Source organism: Anser brachyrhynchus, assembly GCF_964034855.1.
Source record: "Anser brachyrhynchus genome assembly, chromosome: 27".
NCBI lineage: Eukaryota > Metazoa > Chordata > Aves > Anseriformes > Anatidae > Anser > Anser brachyrhynchus.
The window spans coordinates 603,485-615,666 of NC_137720.1; the positions used below are offsets into that span (position 1 = coordinate 603,485).

At 43.4% G+C, this 12,182-nt stretch overlaps 1 protein-coding gene across 3 annotated transcripts in view; it reads right to left on the minus strand.

Moving 5' to 3' along the window:
- The window catches only part of MAGI3 (membrane associated guanylate kinase, WW and PDZ domain containing 3), a 73,261-nt gene that overhangs the window by 32,600 nt on the left and 28,479 nt on the right, over positions 1 to 12,182 (minus strand). For all 3 annotated transcript variants that reach the window (XM_080568964.1, XM_080568966.1, XM_080568965.1), the window contains 2 exons: positions 2,985 to 3,101; positions 975 to 1,094 (listed from right to left, as the gene is read on the minus strand). In XM_080568964.1, coding sequence (XP_080425090.1) covers positions 975 to 1,094; positions 2,985 to 3,101 — 237 coding nt within the window. The remainder of the gene's footprint in view (positions 1 to 974; positions 1,095 to 2,984; positions 3,102 to 12,182) is intronic.

Consider the following 12,182-nt stretch of genomic DNA (forward strand, 5'->3'; position numbering starts at 1 on the left):
TGCACATGCTCAGCATTTCTGAAAATTTAGTTGATTTCAAATACAACTACATATTTGAAAAAACCTTAAGCCAGATCATATTTCAGGATTTATAAACTTACATAAAAAAAAGCAATGTCATTTCTTCTGTTTAAAGTATCAAGAGGTAAATTGCTCCATAGTAAAAAGCAACAGAACACAGGCAATCATTACTTGAAACACATCTGCAACAGGGGAACGCTCTATAGCAGTGCAAGGCTTCTGAGGGTTGAGCCAAACTTGTCCCTCCTCCCTCTTACTGTAAACAAAGATGGGTTTTGGGGCCAGCGCCCCCACCCCCACAATACAGCGATGTGAGGAACCTTAAAGTTATCTCTGGCTGCTATCTAACACTTTAAAACAAAAGAAAACAAAGCAAAGCAAAAGCCCATCACATGATGGCAGTTCCAGAACTCTGGATAATTGCTTCCTGATGGTTCAGTCCCCATTACATTTAAACCAACTTTGCTACAGATTTGGACAACAGAGTCTAGTGCTGTTCAATTTTTCACTGCAAAATCCTTTCTTCCTATGTATCAAGATTTCTCCTGCCTCCCGTTCTTTTGATGCATGCCTCTGAGAAGAATGTCTCTGTTGTCAACGGTTAAAAAAAACTGACTATGAATTCCTTTATGACAAAATTCTACTAAGTACAGGCAAATATTTTCAGAACACTTCCTCAGAAATGCAACATGGAAAATAATCAGATCATGTAAGACTGGGCAGTAGGAGCAGTTGTGATGCAGTAGCAAAAGCAACGAAGAACCCAAAGAGAGTTTCAAAACAAGACCTATAGTCCTCTCACAGGTACTCCAATATTGCCTCTCTACTACTCTGAGAACCATCAAAGCGGGCAGGAAAAGCGGCATCTCATGTGTGTGGGGAGCTGTGCTTAGACCACGATTTTGGGTAAGAGCACTGGATATTTATTCCTGTTCCAACAGTCATCAACATACCATCATACGTTCCACTTTCTAGCAAGGCTCCACTTTCTTCAAGTGCTTTGAACTGCTCAACAGGAATAAAATTATAGTCTACCCCAGGGACCTCCCCATCTCTGGGAGCCCTTGTAGTGCCTGGAAAGACAGAGAAAACACACTTGTAAGATACTTAAAATCCTTCTTGCTTACCAAATGCAGCCTGCTATCAAAATAAGTAAAATCAAGATATCTTATTTATTTTCAAGTTTTATACAATGGTGACCTCATTCCACTACGGTAAGAGAACATGCAAGTAAGTGAACAATAACGTATAAAAACTAGGCCAATAGCCTGCATAGGAATAACAGTTACGATATGGAGAAAGGAGCAGGAAAAAAAAGCAGGATAAGGCGGTAATTAGAATTTTTTCTTATGCTCATGGAACTGAAAACTTATGCTGTAGATGCTGACAGTGACCCGGGCCAGGCAGCAGCAGTCTGGGATTGTAGGTAGCTGTTTCACACCTGTGGTATTTTAATGCAGTTGTAGGGGTGTTTCATCTTCCCACTGTCTTGTGACCACCCGTACCCATTCAGTAATTTTTGATGAGGTCAGTGTGACTAAGCATACTTGATTATTGGGCCACCAAATCCATAACTGGGCACAAGAACTATTTTTTTAACCTTACAGTTGCAAGGACAATTCATCTGTACTCCAAACCCTGGCTATAGGTAAGCTTTTTCAAAATAATCAGTAAATTGCTGTATTAATGCAGAAGTTCTCAAAGTTTTTATGTTTATAATTAAGGGACACACATAGTTATAACAGCTTAATTAAAGCTCTCCCGGTAAGGAATTTACTGATTCATTAAATTGCTATTAGGTTAAAAGCAATAAAGGGATACATCATTTGTTTCAGGGAGCAGCATGAACAAGAGCTGCTAGTAAATAAATTGCATTTCAGCACGATTATCTTTTAAGAAATTCAGAAACTCTTGGGCATGCTCAACATGGTAACGATACTAAACTGAGAACAGAATTCCTGTAGTTACAAAAATGTCAGCTGACAAACTTTTATGTTTTTAGTGCAATTAATATTTAAACGCAATCAGCGATGTGCCTTTCAATCAGTGAACCTCCGAGACAAAGTAAAGGATGGTTTCATGGTAATTTACAAATGAAATGGCACATTAGAGTGAAAACCAAAGACAGGACAGTCGGCAGCTGTCAGAGCATCCTGCGCCTTGCTATAAAGGTGCTTGCTATAAACCCTCACTCGTGGCAGCAGTAACCTTTAGGCACCTAGTTAAAGACAGGTTGGCACCTGCGCTGCTTGGACTGGGCGACGCTAGCAGATGCTCAGAGCAGAAGGGCTGGCACGACTGACGAGACCTAGGCCCACCCAGCTCCCTTGGCTAATTCAGTCTTGCTGTGACACCGAAGGCCACGCTTGCCCTGGTCCGTCCTCTCCTTCCTTGGCCAGATTCATGCTCCCTCTTGCTGCCACCTCCTCGCGCTTTCTTCTCAGGATTAGCAAACAACGGGTCCCCTGCACCTCCTGTCACTGCAACCCCTTCTGTATGTAGCCCCTCCTGCACCTCCCCACAGCTGTGCTACCTTGCCTAACTACATGCGGCCCTCTCCAGGTCTCAGATGTGTGCAAAAAAAACAACACGTTGACAGAAAGCATGATGTGTTTGCACTGCTTGATCGTGCTGAGGAAGATCTGTTTCCCAAGTGGGAAATAATGTGGCCATTCCAACCCCAGCAATAACTGACAAACTTCCAATGAGCTAAAGAGAGGTATTCCTGAAATACTCTAAGCTTTGAATTCTCTATTTTTTGTTGTTCTGTTAGTCGATATTGGGAGTTACTTTTCATCACAACTTTAAGATACGAAGCTATTCTATCTAGCAAAGTCTTTTAACAAAGTTCCTGCTGAAAGGTAAAACTACAAACCAGATTAAGAAAGAAGACGTTTAAATCTCTTGAATTATGCGATGGTTAGCACAAACAGATCAAATGAGGCTGACCTTTACATACTTACAAGGGATGGTTCTCAAGTAGAGGTTGTCTCTGATCACTTGCTGGAGTTTATGGTCTATTGAGCCCTTCTGGAACTGAAGGCTCAAGTAGTGACGCAAGTCTTTGTTGATGACTTTTCCTTAAAAAATTAGAAAAAATAAAATAATAATAACAACTTGTAAAAATTAAGCCAAAATTGCCAACAATGACATTTCACTACTATAAATATGTCAAAAAAAAAAAAAAAGAAAGAAGCAGCAGCAAGCCTTGGGTTGTTTAAATGCAACAACTTCAACGGAAAATACATTATTAAAGCCTGATTCTCAGCTGGTGTAAATCAGGCCGAGTGATTTTAAGCATAACTGAGCAACAACCACCCAACCTCAGCATCTCCTAAACAAGACAGTGCCAATATTCTGGATGTGTTTTGAAATAAAAAGTATTAACATACAAAATCTATTACCAAAATTAAAACTCCCTACAGATAGAAAATTGCTTCAAAACATACACATAGATAATATTTTCCATTCGATTTACTGCTATTGTCTAAACACCTGAACTCGGTATTTTGTCACACGTGAGTCTACGTTCTTGGTATTACAAAAAGAAAATATTTTCTTTTTAAAAAACACCGCATGACAGAAGATTTTTTTACAATTATTCCTTTGCAATACTTCTGTCAGGTATCATTAGCAAATCTGTCATATCGCTAGATAGCCACGGCCCCTTTAGCACACAAATAACTGAGCTCTTGTGTTACTGCTTCATCCCTCTGACAGAAGGGTACAAAACAATCTTTTGTACCCTGTCATCTTCCCAGAAAGCACATTAAATAGGGTTCAGTGACCCTGATAAATTTAAGTTACGTACTATAGCAGAACACTCAGGGCTTCGGGGAAAAAGGCTTTTAGTCTTTGTCTTTAAGAACCAATACAGGAGATGGCCAGTAGCATGCCTATGCTGGTGTATCTCAATGGGAACAAAAATTGGAATGGTCCGTACTTATTTTAAGTCAGCAACAGGTTATGAAACTTAAGAAAACTGCCATATGAGTGATTTTAAAAGGGGCCTCTGAAGTCTGCTGAGACCCAGCTGCTGAAGAAACCACTTCAAAGTGCCGAAGAGAAGGGGATGGGGCATCAGACACACGTCAGTCTTAACACAAAGCTCATCTGCACCTTAAAACCAGGCTTATTGTTTATACTAAATGTCAATCTGGTGGGTGCGCTGCACAAAAATCCCTTCCACTACTACCAACAGTATTTGCCCAAACCATGTTGTCACTACAGCAACGTTCATTGCACATTTTCATCTTGCAAGTTTACACCCCCCTTCTCCATACATAACACATCAGTAATTCTACACATCACCTACTAGTACCAGCATTGTTGGGTTTGTTTGTTACATTTAAAAAAAAAAAAAAAAAAAAACTTAAGCAGTTTTAAGTCCTTAACAACTTAACAACATAATGTGGTGATCTGTCTGGAAGAACAAATGACACACAAAAGAATACAGTGGGTATGACAAAATTTATGTGGCTGAACTTCGAACAAAATGCTGAAAAATGTGGTAAGAGAACAGATTATTCTTAACACTGAATCTTGTTCAGTAAAGGAGAACTTACGATTTAAAAAAAGCTAAAATTGGTTCTGTAACATCATCAAGAACTAGTTAGAAAATATAGGTAACATGCGGGGAAATCTAAAGTATTCACACGTCTTGACATTTAAGGAAACACCTTGCCTACAGTACTGAAAACCGATTTCCAAACAATCCTGTGTTGAAAATAATCTTCAGCAATTTTCCTGTTCAATTTCCCCACGTTCTACTAAATACGTAATTGCAATGCCAGTAAGATCCCGGGACATCTCAACTCCAGGACCCGACAGGAGCAGTGCCTGGGAGTTCCACGGGACCTTCTCGCCACGCCAGGGGCAGGCAGGCACCTTGTAAGCGTCTCTCAAACGTCGCCTCGTCTGTCACCATTCGCCAACAGCCAACTGCCCGTCAGGTAGCGTCCCCTCTTCCATCCAAGCAAAACAACGGAATGGAGGAAAACATTCAAAAGGAAAACCGTGCCAGGTTACCTACCAGCCCTCCCTTTGCAGAGGTCTGCCATACAATGGCCTAAACCAGAAAGCGACCGAAAGAGACCCGAAGCCCCCAGAGGAACGAGCAGAAAGCCCACCGCACTCACACCTCCCGCAGCACACGGAGCTCAGGCCGTGCTCGGCTCTAGCCCTCAGCTCCAAAGTCTATTTCTCACCCTCATTTAATTCAGTCATTTATTTTAAAACTACATTCAGAAACATAAAAAGCATCCTACAGCATTAAGAAGACCCCACAGCATAATCCTCACAGCTTGCCAGGAGTAAAACAAATGATAAATAATTACCGCTAATGGGGGCGGAGTGAGCAGCACAACCCTCTGTGCCCTGCTCCTTCCCAAAGAGGAGACCCGCGGTAACGTGCAGTGCTCCCCTGGGTTACGCGTTCTCTGCTGTTAGGACAGCAAGCCCTGAGCTGAATTCCCCATTTTGCCATCACGAGCCTTTCTTTACAAAGCTTTGGGTTTGCTTCCTGCAGCATAATGAGCAAAACATGTCATGGAAAATGAAAACAAATGGTGTAATCTCCAGCAAGAAAAATATTTTCCATTTGTTACCACAAATCTCCTCATTGTTTGTGGACAAGATGGTTTCTCAACATTAAAAAATGTTTTACCACTGAAGCGGTCCATCCGTCTCCCTGCCAAAGCCAGATCTATAGCACTGCACTTGAACAACACGAGCACATCTCACTTAGGCAGATCAATACGCGCGTATTTCACTACGGCAGATGAATCTGGTTGTTAACCATGTTCAGAGTGCTGCATGTAGAAAAAACTTGGCAAAAGGTAAAAATCTGAAATGGACGTAGACTTGCAGAGGCTTATTCACTGATCTCCCCCTCATCGTGTTTTAAAATTTAAGAGCTCATAAGCCCTTTTCAATAAATACAACTCAGTCCCAAAAAAAGGAAAACCAAAGCTGTTAGTAAGGCTATGCCGACATTACGGGGTTAATCTTAACACTAAAAACCTTGCACATCAGACTGCATTCTGAGACCAGGAAGACTAAGCTGAAGATTGAAAGGACTGCCGAAGGAAAATAGGAGAAAGTCAAACAACATACTAGGCAGCGAGAAAATGATAGGAGGTCACGTGGAGAACCGTATGCATTAGAAAGTAGAAAAATAAAGTAACAGCGAGGATGCTTTAGGCAACCTCTAGGGCTTGTTCTTATGTAAAAGGCAGTTATTTCCTCCTTCTGGAGTTTAACATGCTGCTTTACATCGCTTCACATGGGCTTCTCGGAAGACCTCACGTATCAGACTCTGAAACGACCTAATAAATGCAAGGTTGCTGCTTGTTGTGCTGCTCAGCTGTCTCTTTTGGATGACACATGAAACACAGCGGCCAGTCGAGAGGAATAATGTACTTTATACCATTCGGCTCTCTAAGATGAACAGGCACAAGCCTCTTGCTTTCAGATTTAATTTAAATTAACCACAAGGGAACTGTTTACGTGAGGATATACACACTGCAGTTCAGCAAGGAAAACTAAGCTACTATGAAGGACAAAAAAAGGCTTGAGTAGCACCGCAGCAAAATAGAGTGCTGCGAAGCACAGACGCAAGCATGAGCGAGAGAAACAGAAGAACAGGGGCAGCGGCTTTCATTTCGCTCGTCTCCTCACAAACTGCACAGGTGAGAGCCGCTGTTGCTGCTGACCCGAGCAGGGCGACCAACTGGGAGCCGTGGTTAGAGCCAACCTGCCATGGCAGTGATGAAGCGTACCCGGTACAAACAAACGCGTACTGCTACTGCACTGCTAGAAGTCCATACAAAGAAGTCCAGTTCTGAACTACCAATGCTGGTAAAACAGCTAAGGTGAAAGTTTTAACAGGCAAGTAATTGCTAAGAATTCAGTCCGTGAGGATTTTATGTCGCTGCCCAATGATAAGCGACAGCAAAATAATTTCACAAGCATTTCTGAACAGCGCTGCTAATCCACGGAACACCTGACATGCGCCCGCACAAGTCACTTTGAAGGCCTCGTGGAAACGCCACGCTTCCTCTCAAAAGACACCGAGAACTATAAAAGCAGATTTCCACGGCTGCAGCTCGTTCGAGGCACGCCACTTCCCCGCTAGGTCGCAAAGCCGCCGGGGCTGTGCCCTCACCGCGAAGTCGGGCCTGAGGGGGCGGCTGCGGAGCGGGGATCGCGGCCCCGGGGCCCGCAGGCGCTCGGCGCGGGTCCCGCGGGCGAAGCGGAGGGGCCCGGCCCGGCCCTGCCCGACGGGGCCCGGCGGCTCCGGGCCGCCCCCTGCCGGCGGCGCGGGGCCCGTCCCGCCGGGCCCAGCCAAGCGGGCCCAGGCCGCCCGCCCCTCGCCGCGGCCTCCGCGGGGTCCCGGGGCCGCTCGGGCCGAGACGAGGCGGCGGCAGGCGGCGGGGCCGGGCCGGTGGAGGTGCGCGGGCGCCCGGTCACAGCGCCTACATCCCCTCAGCCCCCCCCCGCTCCCCGGATTAACCTCACGCAGCAGCGCCTAAGAGGGTTTTGGGGGGCATTAAAGAATGACAACGGTGCGGATTAGGTACCGCCACATAAATTATTTTGCTGCATGGGCAGCGCTCGCCAGAGGCTTCGAGCAGCCCGTACCCGCCAGAGCTCCAGGTGAAACACACCGAGGGGCAGCGACACGGCTAAAGGGCCTTGCTCAAAGGCAGCCAGCTGGAACAGGAATTGTCTGGGCTGATCAAGTGGAAAACTTCCTATTTAATTAAATCTAGGATATTATTACATAAAGTAAGATTAATTGATCTTTGACTTGAGTATGCAAAAGCCATTTAAAGACACTTGCAGGTACACAAACCAGGTACGTCGCTCTACGACACCGAAGTTATAATTAGTGTGCAAGACATTAAATGTATGATACACCCCGGCAACTATCACAGCTGATAATCCAGCACGAGTTACAGATCCAAATACATGCATTCACTGCATACAGTGTTCTTCCTAAAAGCATGAAGAAGAATCACAATATTCACAGAACAAGCAAAACAAAAGACGGAAAAGCTCAGCAGTAACAGCAGGTTTAGTAACTCGCATCACAAGGCTGCCCACCTAGCAAACATTCTGCTGCGTTCTCAGCACAACACGTAGGAGGTTCAAATTACTTCAATTAAAGATGAAAGAGAAGGCAAAATTTTGAGAATGTCTGACCTACTTAGCAGGTGCAGCTTAGCTAAGATTGCGGGGCAGAAATACAGATAGAGTGCTGTGTAGAAATCGGCTTTTCCTTCATGGCAGAAGAGGAGGCAACAGTCCTGGGACTGCCACGGAGCATGGCTTGGCAGCTGCAGACCACTGAGAGCTCCACGCACACACCTCCACCAAGCACTTCCCCGTCCCTCATCAGGGCAGTTCAAACCAGACACACGGACCAAAGGTTTGGACACTGCCTGACACAAAGAGAGGAGCTCACTAGAAAAATTCAGGTCAATAAGAAAGTCAAGGTGGCAACCAGATCTGGAACAGCAATCAGTCCGGAACAGATATCCTGGTCCAGATATGGGCTGATCTCCAATCGAAGCAATTTCTGCTTATTCACTAGGTAACAACAACTTCTTAAAAGAGCAATCAGCTGCTGCATTATTTTCTAGGGGACAACGAGAATGAAAATCACTGGGTTCAGTAGACAAAACTTAATAAGCACCTATATGCTACCCAGCAATTACAGGCTGCTTTGGAGTTAGGTTGCTGCAGGACATTCAGAAGACTAAAAGCAGATAATCACCTCAGGAATGTGACATGTGCGCTTCTGCTTGTTTGCCTTTTAACGAGACTCAAACAGCAGTAGGTCCACACTGCTCTGCTCGGAAAGTCTAAATTAATCACGTCTTTTGATTGCCAGATCTGACATCAGAAACTGTCAACCACTTACTGATGCTGAGTATTCAGCTGAGATTCTCCGAACGGCTACAGTGGGCAGGCTTTTTGGCTGAGATATCATAAGGGCATCTTGATTTGCTGTACCACTTCGGTTACGGGTAGTGACATTTAGGTTAGGTAGTGACATTTGTCCTAAAACAGAAATCTGTCAAAAGACCTAAGTTTTCCTTTGCACAATGAACAGAATAGACAAGGTAAAGAATGGAACTTGATTTTCTAGAACGAGAGGAGAGAGAAGATGTGGGAGAAGAGCCAAATACATAAAAAGCATATATATATATATATTTAATTTGAAGTGCAATTGATGTATTTACAAACACAAAACAACAACAACAAAACTTAGATTATTAAAGGCCATGAAAAAAAGAGCAAAAATATATTGTAATCTGTTCTGGCAACAGACTTTTCACCTTCTCCCTCAACGCAAGACTTTCTGGAGATTTAGATTGGGAGCAGACATAGAGGAGACATCAAGAGCTGAGCTCTCCTGAAATTATTGCCACTGCTATCAGCAGAGGGAGAATCAGAGAAAGATTTGGGAAAGTTGTTGGATAGGAAAAGGAAAAGCATCCTGAGGAGACCGGTTCAGCAGCGGCTTGGGGCCTCGCCATAGTGGTGGCCTCACTCCGCGCCCTCATCATGTGGCAGCTCCGCTGCACTTCTCCCTTGGGTCTGCACGGCGGAGGTGCGACGCGTGCAGCAGCCCTGTGCTCTGTTCAGGATACAGAAGTGCCGCTCCCACCATCTTCCTGGGCAGCACGTCCAGGATCCAGCCACCTCATGAAATTCTGCAGAACTGCAGCAAATAGCTACGTTTACAAGATTCATTTTACAAATCCCATCAAAATAACAGTGCAAGACGAGGCTGGAACAACTGGCAAGGTTGGGAAGCCCCAAAGCATCGGCACAGGAGGGAGGAAGCAGGATGGGCAGAGAAGAAAGCTGGATGAGAAGCTGCAGGACCTGCCTGTGCAGCACAGTAGGGAATGTAATTCCTCCCAGCAACACAACTAATCCATAAACTTTAACTACAATAGCAAACCTTGTTTCTTTGCACTATAAAGAAATCATGGTGAAGAGCATTTGCTGATTACCTGCTGCGTGAATGTTACTAGTGTCAATCTTCTTTAAGGAAAATTGAATTAAGGATCTTTCATGGAACTGAACTATGGCCGTGTCATTAAAGATATTCTGCAAATTCAGAAAAAGTACAGGGTAAGCATGTCAGATTCATCTAATTACATGCACATGATAGATGTACAACAATTCACAGAATAATTTACATAGGGTCTTTTGTATATAAAATCTTAAGACATGTCATAGCTGCAAGAGCCCACTAAACTAGACTCGTTTACTATTTGAAAGCTGAAAAAATATTAAAAGATTTATTTTGAAAGGCTTATTTAATTGGACTTTGTTACAGGCTGTCCAACAAAATCTTGATAATATATTTACAGAAATTATGGTAGAGAGAAGCCTTACAGTCTTAATAAACCATTTAGCATAGCTTTCAAAATACTTAGAAGTTTGTTGTACAAACTTCTGAAATAAACGAAAAAATTTTTCTCCAGATTTAAGAAATAAGGTTGCCACAAACTCAAAAATATGTACATCCCACTTCACTTTGGCTCCTCCAATTTTTGTTAGTAACCTGGCATTAATTTCACTCTTTAATTTCTACTAATGTCTGCCTGCAAAACCAGGAACCAGAATAAGCTACTTGCTTGGATCTGAAGGCAAAGCACACGTTTACTGAAGGTACTTTGGCTTTTCCAGGGCATTTTCACCTGAGCTGCATCACACCACCCCTTTGAAAGCAGCATTAAGTATCAAAACATAAAATGCGCTCAGAAAACACCAGTAAATTTGAGTTTTGACTTGTTAAGCCTACAGATTTAAGAGATTGCTCATCGCTAAAAATGATCTAAGGGGTGATCAACACAAGCCTTTGCTGAACATTGCCTTAAGATCTTCAGTGAACGTGGTGACTGACTCAGGGAGACTGTTTCTCAGTTCTCATTCTTGACCATCATGACATATACTGTGTTGTAGTGCTTCCTTGAAATCTTATAGTGGTGGAAACATTCCACCCAATATACGAGTCCCGTGTTGGGAAACCTATGCAAGAATAATTTGACTTTGTGTTTACTTATGAACTTTTTCATTAAAAGCATTTTAACTTCTGAAGATAACTAAAATATGGTTTGAAAGGTACATCCCTAAACAATCTTTAATAAATACAAAAAGCATTGGCAAATAATGCATGGTTTATTCTGAAACAACAAGCAGAGCTGAAAAGGACAAGTGATGAAATGTGAACAGCGGGAGCCTGTATTCTATCCTTCAGTTTTTTATTTTTGGCAGTATAGGAACAGCAAAATCAACTGTAACAGAAGCCTCTAGATAGTGAATGTCTGTGGCTGGGATCCTCATCTACCACGAGAAAAATCCATTGTTTAGTGCAGAAGGAAGAAGAAAGAAAATACTGGCAGAACATAATGGCATTTACAGGGATTCTTTCAGTGCCATTTGGTTGGTATATGAAAATAACACTTGTTACCCAACTAACAATTGCCTCAGTTTGCAAATAGATGTGTCATAGTTGACAATCTTGGAAACAAGGAATAAGGACCCAGCATTATGAATCCAAAAGGTTTTTCACAGATGAAAGAAGCATCTGCTACCATCTACCAAGCGCATCCTCTGCCCAGCTCCACACAGGATGAAGTCGATGGTGGGAAAGACTCCTCTGCCCCTGCCCACAGCCCGGGTGGCAGCTCCTGTCTAACCACAAACAGCAAGAAATACAGCTTTTCCTTAAACCACCTGAAGGTAAAAGCATTTACCTCACATTCCAGAACACATACCAAACGAATACAGCATCAGTAAGGCTCGAGTTAAAAGCCTTGCACTGCAGGGGCTCTGGTGGCAGAGCACCAGTGGAGCACCTTCCTCCGACCTATTCAGGTGCTGCCAGCAGCTCTTGCAACAGCGTAACGCGGCTTGACCGTGATGTGCGCCAACTGTAAACTGCAGAAGAAGTTGTAAATTAAGTCCAGCTGTATCTGGAAACATGTAGGTAGGAAATCAACATATAAATGCACTACCAGACTCAAAACCTAAACATTTTGAAATACACTAATATAATTACCTGACTCTCCTTCATCACAGCCCAGCACACTTTTGTCAAGAGGAACTCACCTCTTCATGAAAGTAAAGTATATTTA